At 39.5% G+C, this 20,890-nt stretch overlaps 2 protein-coding genes across 5 annotated transcripts in view; both read left to right on the top strand.

Moving 5' to 3' along the window:
* Positions 1-31: 31 nt before the first annotated feature.
* Positions 32-13,607, top strand: LOC116007093 (uncharacterized protein At3g52155, chloroplastic). Its single transcript, XM_031247680.1, has 5 exons — positions 32-547; positions 967-1,066; positions 1,196-1,375; positions 12,355-12,472; positions 12,899-13,607. The coding sequence occupies exons 1-5, from the start codon at positions 241-243 to the stop codon at positions 12,965-12,967; spliced, it is 774 nt and encodes a 257-aa protein (XP_031103540.1). The 5' UTR covers positions 32-240; the 3' UTR covers positions 12,968-13,607.
* Positions 13,608-14,718: 1,111 nt separating this feature from the next.
* The window catches only part of LOC116006962, an 8,497-nt gene continuing 2,325 nt past the window's right edge, over positions 14,719-20,890 (top strand). The window contains exons 1-12 of one of the 4 annotated variants that reach the window (XM_031247503.1): positions 14,719-15,368; positions 16,513-16,594; positions 16,694-16,797; positions 16,993-17,119; positions 17,189-17,283; positions 17,489-17,612; positions 18,573-18,653; positions 18,839-18,940; positions 19,045-19,230; positions 19,733-19,906; positions 20,015-20,071; positions 20,589-20,723. In XM_031247503.1, coding sequence (XP_031103363.1) covers positions 15,328-15,368; positions 16,513-16,594; positions 16,694-16,797; positions 16,993-17,119; positions 17,189-17,283; positions 17,489-17,612; positions 18,573-18,653; positions 18,839-18,940; positions 19,045-19,230; positions 19,733-19,906; positions 20,015-20,071; positions 20,589-20,723 — 1,308 coding nt within the window. In that variant the 5' untranslated portion in view covers positions 14,719-15,327. The remainder of the gene's footprint in view (positions 15,369-16,512; positions 16,595-16,693; positions 16,798-16,992; positions 17,120-17,188; positions 17,284-17,488; positions 17,613-18,572; positions 18,654-18,838; positions 18,941-19,044; positions 19,231-19,732; positions 19,907-20,014; positions 20,072-20,588; positions 20,724-20,890) is intronic. The other 3 variants (XM_031247504.1, XM_031247505.1, XM_031247506.1) reach the window with 3 other exon arrangements.

Below are 20,890 nucleotides of genomic sequence, written 5' to 3'. Positions count from 1 at the left end.
ATGTCCAAGGATTCAGTATTGGACACGTGTGGCTGCGCTGAGAGTCCTGCCAGTACAGAACAGATAACGCGCGACCGTCAATTCAGGCTTCGCTTCAGTAGAGCTCTATCCTTCGCACTGTAAAAATTTTCTCTCATTCCATTGAGATATAACCATCTGTGTTCAACAAGATTCTCCACAGATAAAGAGGGAAATTGTGGATTGAGGGAGCAATTTTCAGGAAAGCTTGAGCAATCAGCAATGCTTGGTGAGTCACTGCATCTCCTCCCTTGTAATTCTTGTTGGATTACAACGACTTTGTCTGCGGTGAACCGTAATCGTCGGAGGACTTCGTTGCCCTCCCGTAGGAGCCGAGAGAGCCACCGGAAACACAAGCGGCTGGCGATCGCCGCGGCGGCTTCTATGGTCATCGACACCGGCAGCGTTCAACTCCAGCAAGCTTCGCCGGAAACGCAAACTCCGGCTTCTGATTCGGAGCAGTTTCTACCACGCCGCCTCATTTTGCTCCGCCACGCACACAGTTCCTGGGAAAACCGTTCCCTCAGAGGTACCTTGCCTAATTAAGCCTTATCCTTGTGTAACGATTTCGAATTCTCCATTTCTTACTCCCCCATATTGCAATCCAGATTACTATTTTTGGTACCAAATAGAAATAGAATTTTCCTTAGTCCTCATTTTACAATATGGTATCAAACTCTAGGAGGTGTACATATATGCACTGCACCAGCATTGCTTTTGTTCTTTGATTGCCATGCACTACGCCTTTAAAAAACCACTTGAGGATGGTAAAGTATATGATGCACATGCCACCCCTATTTTCAAACTCTAGAGCATTCAGTTTAGTAAAATGCCTACAAGATTCTACATCAATTAATGTACATGTCTCCCTTGCAAGCCCAGTGGAAGGCAAATTGTAGTGGATGCATTGTTTCTTTCTGTTTTATAATTTACCATTTCTGTTCATAGACCATGATCGCCCGTTGAGCAAAGCTGGACAACTTGCTGCTGCCAAAGTTTCTCATGAGCTCTGGCGATTAGGTTGGATTCCAGGGCTTATATTATGCAGGTCTGTGCCCCCTAAGAATAATAATTGGATTCTTTGTAAATGATATAATTGCTGTGTTCTGTAATAGAAACGTTTTTTTATTTATTTATTTATTTTTAATGTTTTCTAACATTGTGCACATTGCTATAGTGATGCAGTTCGAACTCGGGAAACACTGAAAATTATGCAGGAGCAGGTGCCAGCATTTTTGGAAGCTGAAGTACATTTCCTCTCAAGCTTTTATTCTGTTGCAGCAATGGATGGGCAGACGGCTGAGCATCTTAGGCAAGCAATCTGTAAATACTCTAAGGATGATATACTTACTGTCATGTGAGTTCTCCTACGGTAAAAACCTCTTGTTTGTTTCAATATGCTGTAGTAAAACAGCATCACATATCTGTCATCAAAATTTACAACTTGCCAGTAGGTTACTGCAATTTCACTAGATGCTTATACATACAGTTAATCAACCCTGCAAATCCTCTAAGCAAGGACAATAACATTAGGGTCTCTTTGGACTGTGGATTTGGTTTTGGAAATTGGTTTGTAATGCACTAGTTTTAAGTATTTGAAAATTCACTCATTTGTTAAGAAGTGGGAATAAGAATTTAAAATTCTCAAATATTTGGATTATCGATAAAAGATTACAAATTCAACATCCTTCGATCTCATAATCCATAATCCAGGGTAGACTTCTATAGAGGAAGCCTTGCTGTAAGGCATGCGTATAGCTCCTGGAATTACTACAAAGCTATATTATATATTTCTTTTTAATAAGCATTTTATTGACAAAGGGAGTGAAAGCAAGGAATTCAGGAAGGAGGGTGGGGTTAAGAACCCAAGGGGTAAAGCACTATAAATTAAAGGCAGTCTCCAAGGAGAAGGAGGCTGCATAAAACAACTTCCATTTGTGAATTGCCCAATTGCAAATGAAAAGTCTTCTACTAAAACAAGCTGCCAGATAAGAGATTTTGAATTCAGTAGGGCCATTTTTTAATTATATTTACTTGGATGGCATAGGAAGGTTGATCCCTGTGGAATTAGTTTATCCTTTTGCAGTGGAATATCAAGGTCCTTTTAGAAAGCTGATTTCATACTTTGCCCTTTCCCTGGGTGAGAAGGCCACCAGTTAAAGAAAATTATGATTTTTCCTTCTAATCAAACATGGCTTTGCATATAGAACTAAAGATACGGTAGAATATGAACTGTGTATGTTGAACTGATGAAAAGGAACTGCACAAGACAACTATTTATACAAGCTAGTTGTAGGACTAACCAAGCTCTCAACCACTCATTTCAAATTCAAAATGAGTAGTAGAGCTATTCTCTCAACCTCCCTCAATATCCTTTAACACTCCCCCTCAAGCTGGAGCATAGATATTGACCATGCCCAGCTTGTTACAAATGTGCTTGACCCTACTCCTTCCAAGCCCTTTTGTGAACACATCCGCTAGTTGATCACCACTCTGGATATGTCCAACACAAATCAACCCTTGCTGCACCTTTTCTCCCTCAAAATGACAATCGACTAAAAGCATAAGAATGAATTAATTGAAATAAATACTCTGCCCTGTTATTGACTCTAGGAGGATAGGCCGCGCGATGATGTTTCGCGAGCTCACAAGATTTACAGTGTAAGCCTTTTAACGACTCTAAATTGGGACACCTTTTCTTCAATGTTGACAGAGACGGGTGACTATACCTACAATGTAATTGAAGAGGAGATATACTACCTAATTGCCCAACCATGGCAACTTCAACATTAGGGGAAAATTGTTCCAACACATACAACCACTAGTCTCTCTTCCTTTGCCAATAGTTTCTTCGTCAAAAGATCCTGAAATAAACAATACCCGAGGTAAAATGAAACACAACAATTTAAGGTTCGGGTAATTTGGCTAATAGACAGTAGATTGAAAGGAAATTTTGGTAGGTACAACACAAAGGACAAAGGGAGTTGGACAAGCACTACCTTTACCCAAGACAGACATAGTGTAACCATTTGCTAGGGTAATTGTAGTACCATGATTAAAGCGAAAAGACGTGGAAAAGAGACTCGGATTACCCGGCATATGGTCACTAGCTCCTGAGTCAATAACCCATTGTCGAGATGAGGAAGAAACACATGTAGTAGGGTTACCTGTTTAGACAACGTGGCTGACGTAGATGGCAAAGTCTCCTGACTGAATGGAGGCTGCAAGGAAGAAGAAATCTTCATTTGATTGAACATAGCTAACTCTTCATCAGTCATAACCACCAATGCCCTTTTGATTTGGCAACAGTACTACCAAAACTTTGTTGCCTGAACGGTTTTGTACTGTTAGATAAATAAAGGAGTAGTTAGATCTTTACTCTCCACCTGTCATTCTTCCTATTTGAATTATGTGGCAGTAGCATGTTTCCTATGTATATAAATAGCTGGGAACTTTGTACAGAAAACATGAAATACACAGTACAGTTTTTAGTCTTCCCTTCCACATCTAACATGGTATCAGAGCCAAGTGAGTGAGAGTGAGAGTGAGTGCCTGGGTTGGGGTTGGGAAGCAGGGGCGACGCCGGAGAGAGTAGTCCGATCACCGTCGCCGCCGCCACACGCCGCCGTCGCTGCCGAGGTCCGACGCCACGCGCCGGCGCGTGAGGGAGTTTCCGGCGACGTCGCCGGAAGTTGCTTGCACCGGTGAGCTCGCCTCGTCGTGCTGAATCCAGAATGCTAGGCTGTGTTGAAGATTTCTGATGTTGTTTGGGTCATTTGGTTTAAAAGGTACGCAGCAGTAGGTTTTTTTGTGATGTTGTTTGGGTTTTTGGTTAAGAAAGGTACCTAGCAGTAACTGTTAATCTGGAAGAAGTTCACTTATTTGTGGGTTAAGGCTAAATGGCACAAGAAAGGAATATTACTGTTATTTCTACCCCGTCTAAGTTGATTGATGTTATTTTGGCTTCAGATGGGCCTAATTTTCCTGAATGGAAATTTCTGATTAGGGTGAATATAGATGGTATGGGAAAGGGTGACCATCTAGATAAAGTATGTCCTGAAGGTAATACAGATTGAGCAAATACTGATAAAGCTTTATTTTCAAGAATAATTAACTGCATTGATAAGAAGATTATTTTGTCCATGCAACATTGCAAGACTGTAAAAGAAGTTTGGGAATTGGTAAACAACTGGTTTAGTGGAACAAGTAATTTGAGAAAATTATATCAACTGTCTCAGGAGGTATATCGTTCAAGTCAGAAAGGGCATGAACTTAGAGACTATTACTATGATTTTAAGAGTCAATGTGTTACTTTGTGTGCTGCTATGCCGTTAACAACTGATTTGGCTGAAATGAAAAAGCAACGTGACAAATTACTTGGTTTTAGTTGGATTTGTGGATTAGATAAAGAATATGACGTCCTTAAGTCCCAACTGTTGGGGAATAAGGACTTAGAGTCTTTGGATCAGGTATTTTCCATGCTTCAAAATGCATCGGGAAGTACTGGTTCAACTGAGCTCCATGAGAAGAATGTTTTTATGTCACAAGGAAGTGGTGTTGATCTGAATGCCCTCGTATCACATGGAGGGAATACGAGTGAGGGTTATGGCCGAGGAAGAGGTAATAATCGGTACCGAGGACGTGGGGGTTCTTGGAGAGGACGTGGAGGCCCACGGGTTTGTTTTAACTGTGGAGATCCGGGAAACTTTCGAAATCAATGTCCTAAGCCACCGAGGCAACAAGTGGTTGCTAGCACTGCTTCTGCGTCAGAAGGTCATGTGGTGGTGATGACAGATGAAGAATTTGCTATGTACAATCAAACGAAGATTTCCTCTTCCTCGCAGTCTCCGGCTAATGAAACGTCTTCCTGCGCAACGTTTGTCCAAACAGGTAATCCAGTTGCTTGTGTTTCTTCTACATCTCGACAGTGGGTCATTGACTCAGGAGCTTCTGAGCATATGACATGTAATTCTAGTGTTCTTTCTACATGTCTACCCATAACTTCTGGTCATACTGTTACTCTAGCAGATGGGTCTGTCGTGGGTAAGGGTAGTACGTTTGCAACTCCGTCTTTAGCCCTTACTTCTGTGTTATATCTCCCAAAGTTCCCTTTCAGTTTGCTTTCTATTAGCCAAATTACTCGTGACCTAAGTTCTTTCCTGGCTACTGTCTATTCCAGGATCTTTTGACGAGGAGGATTATTGGTAAGGGGAAGGAAGTTGGCAGCTTGTATGTCTTAGAACAGTCTACGTCTCTTGAGAATAAACCTACAAGCTTGGTGAGCGTTGTTTCCCCCTTTCAGCTGCACTGTCGGTATGGTCATCCGTCCTTGTCAACCTTAAAGAAGATGTGTCCTGGTTTAGAGTCTGTGAATGTTTTGCAATGTGAGTCATGTGAGTTTGCAAAACATCATCGTGTCCCCTATATTCCTCGGGTAAATAATAGAGTAGACTCCTTATTTGAATTGGTTCATTCTGATGTGTGAGGGCCGTGTCGAGTCACGTCCAAAAGTGGTTTCAGGTATTTTGTAACGTTTGTTGATGATTTCTCTAGATGTACATGGTTGTATCTCATGAAATCTAGGGATGAGTTGTTTGGTATCTTTCAAAATTTTTGTGCTGAGATTAGAACTCAGTTTAATAAAACTATACAGTGTTTGAGAAGTGACAATGCTCGAGAATACCTCCTTAAGTCGTTTTCTAGCTTTATGAGTCAAAATGACATTATTCATCAAACCTCGTGTAGTTACACACCCCAACAAAATGGTGTTGCAGAGAGAAAGAATCGCCATTTGTTGGAAATTGCCCGTGCTCTTTTGTTTCAGATGAAAGTACCTAAAGTGTTTTGGGCAGATGCTGTTCACACTGCCTGTTTCTACATTAACAGGATGCCTTCCTCTATACTCCAAGGTCGAGTCCCGTATTCAGTTGTGTATCCATCCAAGTCTTTATTTTCCTTACCCCCCAAAGTTTTCGGATGTACATGTTTCGTGCAGGATGTTCGTCCACTAAGGGGGAAACTTGATCCTAAATCACTCAAGTGTGTCTTTTTGGGATATTCTCGGACTCAGAAAGGGTATAGGTGTTACTCTCCTGATTTGGGTAGGTATTTGGTTTCTACCGATGTCACTTTCTTTGAGGGCACTGTGTTTCCTGACAGTATTACCGGGAATACAACCCCAGTATTAGAAGATGATTTTCTTGTGTATACCATCACTATTCCTGTTCCTACAACGGAGTCTGTTTCTGGGGTAATACCACCTGTTACGCAAGTGTACTCTTGGCGGCCCTGAGATGTGATCGCCCCGGTAGTGAGCCAAGAGAATCCTCCTCCGTCAAATGATCATGAACCCCCGATTGCCATACGGAAAGGTAAACGTAGTTGTTGTGAACCCCCGATTGCCATACGGAAAGGTAAACGTAGTTGTTGTCATCCCCTTCCGTCATATGTTTTCTACGGTCATTTATCAGAGTCTTCCCGTCCGTCATATGTTTTCTACGGTCATTTATCAGAGTCTTCCCGTACTTTTATATCCCAGCTAGATTCTGTGTCTGTTCCTAAAACGTTGTGCTAGGCAATGTCTCATGATGGGTGGAGATCCTCTATGGAAGAGGAAATGGCGGCCCTGGAACATAATCAGACTTGGGATCTGGTCCATCTCCCGACCGAAAAAGCTGCAATTGGTTGTAAATGGGTTTATGTTGTCAAGACAAACCCCGATGGTTCGGTAGCTCGACTGAAAGCACGCTTGGTGGCAAAAGGGTATGCACAGACGTATGGAATTGATTACACAGAAACCTTCTCACCGGTTGCTAAGTTGACTTCTGTGCGGATTTTTATTTCTCTAGCTGCTGTTAACGGCTGGCCGTTATATTAGTTGGATGTGAAGAATGCCTTTTTACACGGTGATTTGGTTGAAGAAGTCTATATGGAGCAACCACCTGGGTTTGTTGCTCAGGGGGAGAACGGGAAGATGTGTAGGCTAAGGAAGTCGTTGTATGGGTTAAAGCAGTCTCCAAGAGCGTGGTTCAGGAGGTTCAGTGGTGCAATCACTGAGTTTGGCATGCGCCGTAGTGCTTAAGATCATACTTTGTTTTACAAGCACTCTAACCATGGCAGTGTTTTGTTAATTGTCTACGTTGATGATATAGTGATAACAGGTGATGATGCCAAAGGAGTTGATGCTCTCAAGTCTTTTCTTAAAGATAAATTCCATACGAAAGATCTGGGGGTGTTGAAGTACTTTCTTGGGATTGAAGTGGTTCGTTCTAAGAAAGGTATATTTCTGTCGCAACTGAAATATGTACTAGATTTACTTGAAGACTCTGGGCTTTTAGGGTCCAAGCCTTGTGAGACTCCTATGGACCAGAGTGTTAAACTTATAGCTGGCGAGGGGGAGCCTCTTGAAGACCGAGAGAGGTATAGGAGACTGGTTGGTAAGTTGAACTATCTGACTACCGTCCTGATATTGCCTTTCCTGTAAGTGTGGTAAGTCAGTATATGGCATCCCCTACTAAACTTCATTGGGAAGGTGCAGTTCGGGTTATAAAGTATTTGAAAGGTGCTCCTGGGAAAGGAATCTTATATGCCAGTCATGGGCATGTGAGGGTTGAAGCTTTTTCTGACGCTGATTGGGCTGGGTCACCGAGTGACAGGGGGTCCACGACTGGATATTGTGTGTTCTTTGGTGGCAATCTGGTATCGTGGAAGAGTAAGAAACAGAGTGTTGTGCTCGTTCTAGTGCAGAGTCTGAATATAGGGCGATGGCTCATGTCGCATGTGAGGTAACATGGATGTGTAATGTTCTTGGGGAGATTGGTGTAGAGGTGACTANCCTTCCGTCATATGTTTTCTACGGTCATTTATCAGAGTCTTCCCGTACTTTTATATCCCAGCTAGATTCTGTGTCTGTTCCTAAAACGTTGTGCTAGGCAATGTCTCATGATGGGTGGAGATCCTCTATGGAAGAGGAAATGGCGGCCCTGGAACATAATCAGACTTGGGATCTGGTCCATCTCCCGACCGAAAAAGCTGCAATTGGTTGTAAATGGGTTTATGTTGTCAAGACAAACCCCGATGGTTCGGTAGCTCGACTGAAAGCACGCTTGGTGGCAAAAGGGTATGCACAGACGTATGGAATTGATTACACAGAAACCTTCTCACCGGTTGCTAAGTTGACTTCTGTGCGGATTTTTATTTCTCTAGCTGCTGTTAACGGCTGGCCGTTATATTAGTTGGATGTGAAGAATGCCTTTTTACACGGTGATTTGGTTGAAGAAGTCTATATGGAGCAACCACCTGGGTTTGTTGCTCAGGGGGAGAACGGGAAGATGTGTAGGCTAAGGAAGTCGTTGTATGGGTTAAAGCAGTCTCCAAGAGCGTGGTTCAGGAGGTTCAGTGGTGCAATCACTGAGTTTGGCATGCGCCGTAGTGCTTAAGATCATACTTTGTTTTACAAGCACTCTAACCATGGCAGTGTTTTGTTAATTGTCTACGTTGATGATATAGTGATAACAGGTGATGATGCCAAAGGAGTTGATGCTCTCAAGTCTTTTCTTAAAGATAAATTCCATACGAAAGATCTGGGGGTGTTGAAGTACTTTCTTGGGATTGAAGTGGTTCGTTCTAAGAAAGGTATATTTCTGTCGCAACTGAAATATGTACTAGATTTACTTGAAGACTCTGGGCTTTTAGGGTCCAAGCCTTGTGAGACTCCTATGGACCAGAGTGTTAAACTTATAGCTGGCGAGGGGGAGCCTCTTGAAGACCGAGAGAGGTATAGGAGACTGGTTGGTAAGTTGAACTATCTGACTACCGTCCTGATATTGCCTTTCCTGTAAGTGTGGTAAGTCAGTATATGGCATCCCCTACTAAACTTCATTGGGAAGGTGCAGTTCGGGTTATAAAGTATTTGAAAGGTGCTCCTGGGAAAGGAATCTTATATGCCAGTCATGGGCATGTGAGGGTTGAAGCTTTTTCTGACGCTGATTGGGCTGGGTCACCGAGTGACAGGGGGTCCACGACTGGATATTGTGTGTTCTTTGGTGGCAATCTGGTATCGTGGAAGAGTAAGAAACAGAGTGTTGTGCTCGTTCTAGTGCAGAGTCTGAATATAGGGCGATGGCTCATGTCGCATGTGAGGTAACATGGATGTGTAATGTTCTTGGGGAGATTGGTGTAGAGGTAACATGGATGTGTAATGTTCTTGGGGAGATTGGTGTAGAGGTAACATGGATGTGTAATGTTCTTGGGGAGATTGGTGTAGAGGTGACTAAACCGGTTCATGTTCTTGGGGAGATTGGTGTAGAGGTGACTAAACCGGTTCCTTTGTGGTGTGACAATAAAGCGGCTATACATAAACCGGTTCCTTTGTGGTGTGACAATAAAGCGGCTATACATATTTCAAATAATCCTGTGTTTCATGAGCAAGCGGCTATACATATTTCAAATAATCCTGTGTTTCATGAGCCCACTAAGCATATTGAGGTAGATTGTCACTTCGTGCGGGACAAGATTCAACAAGGGTTACTTTCGACCGTTCATGTTCGAAGCGGTGATCAATTGGCAGACTTGTTCACTAAAGGTCTTAGTAAGGTCAGGGTTGAGTTTATTTGTAACAAGTTGGGCATGATTAATATTTATGCTCCAACTTGAGGGGGAGTGTTAGATAAATAAGGGAGTAGTTAGATCTTTACTCTCCACCTGTCATTCTTCCTGTTTGAATTATGTGGTAGTAGCATGTTTCCTATGTATATAAATAGCTGGGAACTTTGTACAGAAAACATGAAATACACAGTACAGTTTTTAGTCTTCCCTTCCACATCTAACATGTACATTGATTGCCCAAATGCCCTGGATCCCCCGCAATTGTAACAAACCCTTGGTCCTCCTCGAACGCCACCACGTCCTCACCCAAAACCACCATGGCCTCTATACAACCTCCCCCACCTCGATTATCATTAGCATTGTACCCATTGTTATCAAGGCGTCGCCTAGGCGTTCGGTCGGTCGAGACCGAACGCCTAATGTGCTCGCCTCACCTAAGTGCAGAATACAACCCCAAAACTCCACAAAACATACATGGGTAGAATCTACACACTAAGGTGAGTCGACCGGTGTAATTTCCAGCCGGAGAAGTTGCCGGAATCTGCCTCACACGGAGGAGCGTGGTGGCTCCGATAGCGGAGCGGTTCGAGCTCCGACGTCGTCCTCCTGTTCCGAGCAAAGCCCACTCCCCCTTCTCAAGGCTACAACTTTCTAGAGTAAATATGGCTGCTACAACTCCCTAGAGTAGAGTAAATATGGCTGCTACAACTTCCTAGAGTAGAGTAAATATGGCTGCCTATTTCCAACATTTCCAACACACATCAGGCCTAATTGCCTATTCACATCCTAATTATTTTATATGGGAATATATATATATATATATATATATATATATATATATATATATATATATTACTCATCGCCTAGGCGGTCGACGTCATCTCGCCTAGAAAGTCCGGCTTGATAAGCTTGATTGTACCCTTGCGAAGAAAAGGCTTTTTCCTCAATATTGTTGCTCTATGAAACGAAAGCACTTCTCTTGGAGATTGTGTCAGCATTAGTGTTCCCCGATGCATTTTGAACTAGAAAATACTTGATCTATGTTATTCAATTCCTTATTTGTAAGTAATTGAGACCTAAGAACATCGTATTCTTTGTCCACACTTGAAATCTAACTAAACACAAGCAATTGATTACACTGTTTTTTCATCTTTTGCACACCGGTTGTAATAGGCATAGCAGCACATAAAGCTTTACTCACATTCTTAAAAGCATAATAGTAGTCCCTAATATCTTGTCCTTTTTGACAAGGGTGATAAACGTCTTGGGATAATTGGTACAATTGCCTTAAATTATTTGACCCACTAAACCATGTATCCACCAAATCCCACACTTCTTTTACAATCTTACAATGTTTCATGGACAATATGATTTTCCTATCAATGCAATTAACTATTCGACCCACTTTTCTGACCTTAGGCCAGTACCTCACACTCCAGCCCAGGCTCTGATACCATGTAGAATATGGACTGTGTATGTTGAACTGATGAAAAGGAATTGTACAAGACAACTATTTATACAAGCTAGTAGTAGTACTAACCATGTTCATAAAGCTGACTAAAGAGCTTTTCCATATGTACCATAGTTATCACGGCGTCGCCTAGTCGTCGACTAGGCGACGCCTTGGCGTCCTGTCGGTGGAGACAGGACGCCGGGAGGCTTCGCCTCGCCTGAAAACGGGAGGCGAGCTCCGGCGTCGCCAAGGCGTCGGCTAGGCGTCGCAGGTGGGCGCCATGGACGCCGACCCTGCGTCCAACCCGCAAACCCAACCCATTTTTAGTAATTTTATTTTTTTTAAAAAAAAGTTTGACCTAATAAGAAGAGAGAAGAAGAAAGGATTTCAGATCTATTGCGTCGACTAATGTTTCCCACAGCCATCGCCGTCACCGTCGCCCTCCCACCGCCTGAGTCGTCCTTCTTTCTTCTTCTTTCTTTTCCATTTTCTTTGGTTTTCTCCATCTGCGACTGTTTGTCTTCCTATGGATTTGGGTTATAAACTGCCAGACTGCCACTTCTTTGGTTAATAATATCAGTGGGCAGGGGCAGGGGCAGTGGGCAGTAGGCTAGGGCGGCAGTGGGCAGTGAGCAGTAGGCTAGGCAGTGGGCAGGTGCAGTACAATTTATATGTTTAATTGTTTATATATATATATATATATATATATTTATATATATAGTATTTTTTAACTTGTCGCCTGCGGGCGCCTAGTCGCCTAGGCGACAAGGCGGTCGGGAGGCGCCGCGACTTAACAGGGCGCCGTGATAACTATGCATGTACAAACACACACACAATTGGTTATCAAATTAAACACTGAATTTGTAAGGTGCATCCCTATTTATAGATTTTATTTCAGATCTCAATGCATTTTCTCTTTTTTTTTTTTTTCTTTTTTGGGTTTATTTTCCTTTTCATTCTTAACTGAAGATTTATGGTTCCAGAAGTTGGATGTCAACGATGAGAGTTAATTTGGAATTGGACTGAATTTGTTTCTTCATATTAGGAGTCTTTGTTCTTCAATCAATTTATCTCAATCTTTGTTTCTATATACAAACAATATGAAACAAATTTCTTTACAATTTGAAATGGGCTTATCCTTCTATACTGTTAGTAATATATTTAAACAGATAATAATAATAATAATTATTATTATTATTTTTATTACCGTTATTATTAATTACGGAGTATTATTTAAGCAACTATTATGATTATTGATTTGAAAGATAAATTTCCAGGTGTATGGGGCATAATAGGGGATGGGAGGAGGCGGCTTCCATGTTTTCAGGGGCTCCTATAGAGCTGAAGACTTGTAATGCTGCTTTGCTTGAAGCAACTGGGAAGTCATGGGAAGAGGTGAGCCAATCTCTATTCTCTACACTTCCGCATTCTAAGGAGCACTTGTATTCCTATATTTATTTATTTTAATTACACTATGAAACTATGCCAAGCATTAAGGACCATTATCTTCTCCATGAACACAAGAAGAATAATTTTATCCTAACATTTGTTATGATGACTTAGTGAGAACGAGGTGCTTTGACACTACTTTAGAGCAGCATTGGTAAAATCTCTAATGGTTAAAGCAAATGGTACTTTATGCCCTTAGGTCCATTTCCATTTATCATCTAAAATAAAAAGTTCTGTGCAATTCTAATTTCTTGATTAAACAGTGAAGGTAATTGGACATGACTCTTGACTTGAGATGACAAATTTTGAAGATTCTCTGTTCTGTTTGATGGATTAGTTTAGTTTGTATGACATGTTATCTTCCATTGTCAGACGTTTTCTCTGGCTGGACTTGGCGGTTGGGGGCTCCAGGGCATAGTGAAGCCAGATACTGATGTATAGTTCTATACTGTCTGAGATCCTGTTCTCTAAATGTACCAGCCATGAACTTCTTAACTTCTGCAACATTGTTATTGGACGAACCGAGGAAGGGACGAGAATGAGACGGAACTTCGTTGTTCAGCACTCATTGATGTTTTAAGTCACAACTATGTCTACAATAACTGATGTCTTGCATCAACAAGGATACTCCAAATGAGGATTCTCCAAGGTTGCTTTAGCTTGTTGAAGGTGATGGGAGTGTGGAGCTACTGAAACTGTGCAGAGTAGCTAATATGATGTAGCTGCAGGGCGTAAATCATAATGATTCAGAACCAAGAAAAAGCTGGATGGAACTGTTTTGAGTTTTGTCAATCAAGTATAGATTCTCTGGTGGATTCTTTCACAGATTATTCTTGTTTGTCTCGCGTATTTAATCTCAGGAATTTATGTGAAGTCTTTTGGCAATTGCCACTGGGTAGTGGGTACGCATAAGATGGAAATCTAAGATGCCATAATCACATTGTGACATTGTAATCGATGTTAATGAGAATCATGAGAGGACTAAATTCAGGTTGAATAATGTTGGTTGGTAATTTTTTAGGTTGATGTTGTGTCTGGCAATTTCGCCATTGCAGGAATAATAGTACCATCTCAATGCCAATTCCTTATTTTAGACAAAAGTGGAGCTATAGAAATGCTAATAATATACTCCGTAATTGAAAAACTAAATTTACTATTTTTTCCCATAAATGAGAAATAAAAATTGGACTGGAAGTTGGACAAGTAGTTGATGATTTGGTTTAATCAAGTTGTATTATTAGTTAGGTAAGAATATCAGAATGACTTGACTGCTGCGAGCGATTACATAGGCAAGTACGATCTTCTTATCTTATGGATTTGAGATTTGTGGAGCAAATCATGAACTGTCTCCATCATCTTCCTTACGTATCCAGTAAGTAGTTCATTGCAGTTGCGAATAAAGTTTATTATTTTTGGTATAATATTTATTCATAATGAACACACATAAATTATGGTGCACCCAGGCTTATATATACCAATTGCCGACATGTTAGATAAGGTCTAGGCGTCTAGCCTTGGTATGGGGCGGATAACAATTTGAAATCCTTGAATAAATTTCCCACTTTAGTCATCGTGGTCTTTTCCGATTTAGTTCTAAATGAATAAAATGACTTGTAGTAACTTAGGCCTTTATCAAATTGAATATCTATTAAGATGGATTAGTAATTTCACCTCTATTAATAATCAATTCAGCATTGACTATAGTAGATTTTACACAAATTAGCATTCGACTGTAGTGATTTTATCTAATTTAGTCATCGACTATAGTGATTTTTATAAATTTAGTTCTTGATTTTAACGGCTGATGACTCAATTGGGTAAAATTATCCAAGTCAATAACTTAATTAATCACAAAAAGTTGTTTAGGATTAAATTGATAAAAACTCACTATAGCAATGATTGAATAATGTATTAACTCGTACTTAAAATTTTTATTTATTTTTGGATAAAAAGTACTTTAAAAAAAAAAAAGTTCTTGATTCCTCTCGTATACTTAATCACACTTCAGTGTGATATTACATAGAATTTTCAAGTCATTTTATCCACACCCTTAATTTCACTATTTTATCTGTTTAAAATACTTTATTAAATTTTGTTGTAATAGTTAAGAAACTTAGATTAATTACAGTTTATCCAAAAATAAAAGTAGGCGCAGCAAAGCAAAAATGTATAGAAATTGTAATTTGCAAAGGACCAAACATAGAATGAGTCAATGAATTGAGTGAGGTGGATGCCTGGATTTTGACTTTATTACACATTTTCCTGGGAGATGTAATAATGGTGGTACACGTGAAAGGCACTCCGGCCGCCGCTTTTCATCGTTAGTTTTAGCTTTTAACACCCCAATAATGGCGATCTGAATTAGCTCACCTCATAACTATTACCAAAGATTCAACCATCTTTACTACTTGCGCTTTATCCCTTGTAGGATTGATTTTTCTTCCTTGTTTTACTAAGTTTGACAATCCAAATCTGTGCTCGACCCTCAGACTCAGAGCTGGAGAAAATCTTTGTTACCTTTGGAGGAATGCGATAATGTTGGTGTCTTTGCGAGCTGCTTGAAGTGAAATTCTTCGAAATCCCTAATTTCAAGCGGATCTGGAGCGTCTTATTGGAGGGGCATTTTGAAGCCCCAAGCACGAGGGCACTATGGCATAAAGATGGCGTTTTGAGTTAGTTTACTTTTAGCTCTCGATTAGCTTTGGTAGTTAGGTCCCCGCATTATTTGCGTTTTCCATCCTCTGGGGTTGGGGATGGGAGAGGATTGATCCCACGTGTCCGTTTGTTGAAATTCCGGTGAGATGATTGAGCAGTTCATCAATTTCGTCATTCGCCCACCCAGGTGTGCTTGCATTTCTTTCCCTATATATAATTATGACTCTTCTTGCTTTAGCATCATTTTATTTACAGTACTTACATATGCTGGCTGAGGTTAGCTATTCTAGGTTTCTAGCTGTTGGATATTGCACTAGCATCTTAGAAGTATGGTTCAAAGCTTACTCTGTACCCTCAAAAGGGGGAAAATTAAAGTAGGGATGGTTCAGAAGCAAATAGAAGAGGCTGCAAAAAATGGATGTCATTTTGTGCTGAACTTGTTGACAGGGCACTGAACTTGAGATTTAGGCACAACTCTTCTCGCACTCACTTTCTGATATATATTGTTTTGTTTTCTAGCTTATACTTCTACTTAAGTCCTGTAGCAGTTAGTAAAGTCATTTTTCTTGCTTGAATATGTTTTGCTATTATGTAGATACATGATATATGCAGAACTTGATAACTGTTGATCTTGACACTGATGACCGTCCATTCTTGTGCCTTTTCTAAATGAAATTATTGATACCTTTTTGACTAATTTTATAATAGTACAGTTATAGGTAGTTATATATAACCCTTTGTCTACATTTCTGACATTTTTCACATCCCTTCATATCAAATGACTTACCTTTACTGTAAGTGTAATCTACTCCTTTCCTTGCATTTCAAATTTCCCCATCCCCCTCTCTGCAGTAATGTGACAATTTGAGAGGGCATTATCCCTTAGCCTTCTCTGTTAAAAGGCAAGTAGGATCAAGAATGTTTCCATCATCTCTTCCTTCTACCAACTAATGGTTCTAAAAGAATATTTCATGCCAAAAATATAATCCTGGATATTTATAATTTTATATGGAGACGCCATGGAGTTTCCACATTTATCATATCTATAGGTGTAAAGTTTATGTTTTGCCATTGACTTATTGAGATTCTTCTTTCTTATTATGGACTATGTTTGAATTTATTTTGCAATTATTGTAGTCAAATTTCTTCCTTTCCCTTTTACTAGTTTTTTCACTAAAACTTTCCAATGCTCTTTTATTTGTTGTTGATGGTTCTAATTAACTTTTGGATGACCTATTACAGTATGCTACAGAAGATCTCTTCTTTTCACTTCTGTTTCTTTTTATATTTGGTATTTGTTACTTTATTAATTATTCCCTTTGTGATAACAGGGCAGAGTATAATCCGGATCAATATTTATGGGAGAAAGATTTTACTCTTGCCGGCAGGAAATACAAAAGGCAAGATTTGGAGGCAAGTATGGGCATCCATTACCAAAACTTTTGATTATGATATTTTTCAACATTTTGATTGTGTCCGTATCTTTGATACTAAATCAAATTAACTTTGCAGCTCAAGAATGAAAGAGGTCACACTTTACGGTGCAGCCATTATGTTCCGTCATCTTTTCCAGAGGACTCACCTCTTCCTTGTGTTATTTATTGCCATGGAAATAGGTATTCTTTGGACATTTATTGAAATAACTGAATTCCTCTGGTTTTGCTTAATGGTGTAGCCAGTGTTTTAAAGACATGCCATAGAGTGTTTTTAAAAATTTTACTCCTTAGTGTTTTTTAAATCATATTCTTGTCTGCACTTGTCCCCTAAAGATTTTAAATGTTTCTGACGAATAATTTGCTATGATTTTGCAGTGGATGTAGAGCAGATGCAAATGAGGCTGCTGTTATCCTTCTTTCATCATATATCACCGTCTTTACTCTTGATTTTTCGGGTTCGGGTTTGTCTGATGGTGATTATGTCAGTCTTGGTTGGCACGAGGTATGCTTGCTTGAGTGCTTCTTTATTCCCTTTGATGCTTTCTTGTCTAATTGCTTTATTGTTTGCCAGAAAAATGACCTCAAGGTTGTCATTTCATACCTTCGAGACAATCCTAAAATATCACGCATTGGTCTTTGGGGGCGGTCAATGGGTGCAGTGACCTGGTATTTTACTCTTCTAGCTTCAAATTGTTGTTGGTATTTTAACTTTTTTTGTAAGTTATTGATCCTATGGATTCTGGATTCATTTGTCAAATACTTTTCTTTTCGTGCTAGTGACACTTGAAATGAGAATTAACTTATGATTCTTGTGAAATTATAAGAACATATCCACTTGTATTTTTGGGAGACTGAAAAATTCATAATGCAGCCTTCTCTATGGAGCAGAAGACCCTTCTATTGCTGGAATGGTACTGGACAGTGCTTTTTCCAACTTATTTGATCTAATGATGGAGCTTGTGGATGTCTACAAGATCCGGCTTCCAAAGTTTACAGTATGAATTGTTCTTTCTATCCTCTTTTATACATAAGTTATAAGTACTATGTTATTCCAATGATCAGTTTCAAATGCATATAAACATATGGAGTATTATTAATCTTTGTTTTATGTTTCTCATAAGAGTTCACCCACACTGTCTGCTCTGGTACATGCATTTATCCAAAAGAGGTCATCTTATCTTTAATAAAGAAAAATTCTATTGATGTCTTTCTATATGTATCAGGAAAGATACTCCAAATTCAATGATCCATGCTGACTGCTTAGTCAATAGAACAAGCAGTGTAGCTTATGTCATGGTTTTAAAGGAGAATCATAGTTCATCCTCTGACAGCTTTGAGCATGCCAGACTCAGATTCTCTTTTCTCCTCCATAAAGCATGAATATATTGTGATTTGTGTCATAATCTGTATGATAGTTTGTCATCATCCACAAAAAAAAGGGTTAGCATGCAAGATCCATTCATGACATTTGTCATTATGAATTCTACAAATTACATTTGGTGAGGAATACAGAGTAGTGAATAAAATAAATATCCTCAAGTTTTAATTTTCACCTTTTTGTGTTCTTTTGACTAAAGATTAATTGTTTGCAATGAGATTTGAGTGCACTTGCTCACTATCATCTAATACACTTTGCCTATATATGCTGAAAGCCAGTTTCTTACCCAATTATTTCCTGAACTTGCAGACTTTTAGAATATGTTGTCCTACTTCCCATGTCTTTAGATGAAAAGTTGTTTCTGAGTCTTTTCTTTGCTGAAATTGCATATTTGCATCACTTATTATTTTCAGATGGTCTTAAATACGTGAAATCTAATTTCTTATGTTCAACCCTGGTTGCATCTGACAGGATCAACTTGTCCTTGTTAATTTCTCAAAGAAAGGGACTTAAAATTAGATATTTTTTTAGTTATGCTAATCCTCTCAAAGCTGATAACAATATCCTTCCTGTTCAGGTTAAGGTGGCTGTTCAGTACATGCGGCGGATAATACAAAAAAGGGCAAAATTTGATATTATGAGTCTTAACTGTTTACAGGTGTGTGTGACTCTTTTACTTTTGAAAGCTATCAATTTGGGCCTTGATGTTGATGCAATCATGCTTATTCATGAGTAGACTAAATCTGACATGCATGAGTCTACTGTCATGTAGATTCATTACTAAGTTGAGCATTGTGACTGGTTTATCTGCTCGTTTATTGATACTTGGTATTCTGACATTAGCAGGTTGCACCAAAGACTTTTATACCTGCTTTATTTGGGCATGCTAAAGATGACAAATTTATTCCATCCCATCACTCTGATCTTATCTTTAAATCATATGCGGTATGCAAACATTCTAAATCTCTTGGTTGTGACTGTTTTTTCTCTGCTTAGTTATCAGAGTTGTATTTTTTTTTTAATAAATTTTTTCTTATTAATTAATACAGGGTGATAAAAATATTATCAAGTTTGATGGTGACCACAATTCTTCTCGGCCTCAGTTTTATTATGATTCTGTATCCATTTTCTTTTATAATGTTCTACACCCTCCTAGGCTTCCACCTACATCTGCTACTAAAATTGAGAAGTATTATGATTTGGGGGACCTGAAAGTCAGCACTGGAATGGACGAGGTAATTTATCCCTTTTCTTGTTATGTTATTGATTACAAATAATTTTTTGTCTCCATATTTTAGATTTTTGTTTCTTCCCTTTTTAATTGAATATTTTTTCTTTTAAGAGTTCTGCTTCATTATCTTGAAAGTTTTCTACACAGTTCTTTTGAAGTGAGTAATGAATTTCTTCATCACTATTCACTAGAGTTTCTAGCTTTTGCCACTTCTGATGTATGAACCAAGTTTTCTCACCATTTGACATATGCTGATTTCAGATGATTCTATTGATTAACTAAAGGAAAGTAAGGATTAACGATATTTTATAGATAAGAGCTATGGAGAGAAATCAACTGAAACCAGTTTAGATGGGGAGTACAACTGAATACATGAAGGTTAATTTTGGCCAAAATTGAATATAGAAACTATTACACTGGGGAGGATGATGTTAGATCTGTCTTTTCACCATTGGATTATTTTAATCCATACTTTTTGTGTAGCTAACCCTTTTTCATTTGTGAAGCCTGATGGTAAGATTTGGTATACATGTTCTCAGAATCTGTTAAATGAGATAATTGCTGGTCTTCGAAATGTGAGCACTGAAACAGCCAGCTCTTCATCTGTGCCTACTGGCATTTCAGCCCCCCAATCTGTCAGTGATCTTCTGTCTGATATTGCCCCAATAGCCAGTGCAATTGTAGGTGTCTTTCACTTGCAATTGCTGATTTTGCTTTAGCTGTAATTTCTTCCACAAAGTATAAACATGGGAGTTGTTTGTTTAAGTTGATTTTAACAATGATTGTAGGATCCATTGGTAATTGAAGAAGATATACTTGATGGAGACGACCCACCCAGCAGACAGGTGATTCTCCTTATATGGAATAACTATTTGCATCCAGTTTTAGTTTAAAAAAAATTCTTGATCTGTATAAAACATTGTTGGGTCCCAATTAGTATAAGTGGTTCTGGTTTAACTTTCTGTTTTCTGTAGATTTTGCCAATTACTTGTTTGGTGGGGGGTAGATTCTCTCCATCAAAGAATTGTCTTTATGTATTTAATGAAATTCCATAGACACAGAAAGTGCTGCTAGAAAAAGAAGTTACTTCCTACTCCAGGATGATTCCTTTTTGAAGTCTCATCATTCTACTATATAGCTCTTCTTTCATGTATATTAGCCACCAGCTTGCTTGTTTCCATTGTTCCTATATTTGAGCACATGCTGCAAACTTCATCTTACCATAATATGTATACGCATATGTGTTTATTTAAAAGCATGTATATATACATATATGTGCCCTCGGTCTGATGGCTTCTATTTAAAGGCATGTTGGCACTCACTTTTCCGAGCGAGTTCTAGTTACATATTTTTCATTTTCAGGACAAGGCTAGTAGTCAAAACGAGGATTGTTGCTCCTACACAAGCTCAAATAGAGAGAGTTGGGGAAGATGCTCATCTCTTGGAAGTGATAATGAGCATTGCTCAGACAATGCATGTGTTATTAACGACCATCAGGTCCTTTGCTCTTTACTCCCCTTGTCTGATTTAAATGCAGACCTGCTATTTATCTGTACAGTTCCAATTTCTTCTTTGTTTCCCCCCCCCCCCCCCCCCCCCCCCCCCCCCCCCCCCCCCCCCCCCCCCCCCCCCCCCCCCCCCCCCCCCCCCCCCCCCCCCCCCCC

The sequence above is a fragment of the Ipomoea triloba genome, chromosome 15 (assembly GCF_003576645.1).
Source record: "Ipomoea triloba cultivar NCNSP0323 chromosome 15, ASM357664v1".
NCBI classification, from domain to species: domain Eukaryota; kingdom Viridiplantae; phylum Streptophyta; class Magnoliopsida; order Solanales; family Convolvulaceae; genus Ipomoea; species Ipomoea triloba.
Note: the sequence above shows the minus strand (reverse complement) of the source record. Positions and strands in the feature narration are given on the sequence as shown.

Excerpts from the sequence above, each read along its gene's own strand:
- LOC116007093 (XM_031247680.1), top strand. The coding sequence starts at position 241 with ATGCTTGGTGAGTCACTGCATCTCCTCCCTTGTAATTCTTGTTGGATT. Across the intron at positions 548-966 it reads GGAAAACCGTTCCCTCAGAG|ACCATGATCGCCCGTTGAGC; the intron begins GTACCTTGCCTA and ends TTCTGTTCATAG. Across the intron at positions 1,376-12,354 it reads GATGATATACTTACTGTCAT|GTGTATGGGGCATAATAGGG; the intron begins GTGAGTTCTCCT and ends ATAAATTTCCAG.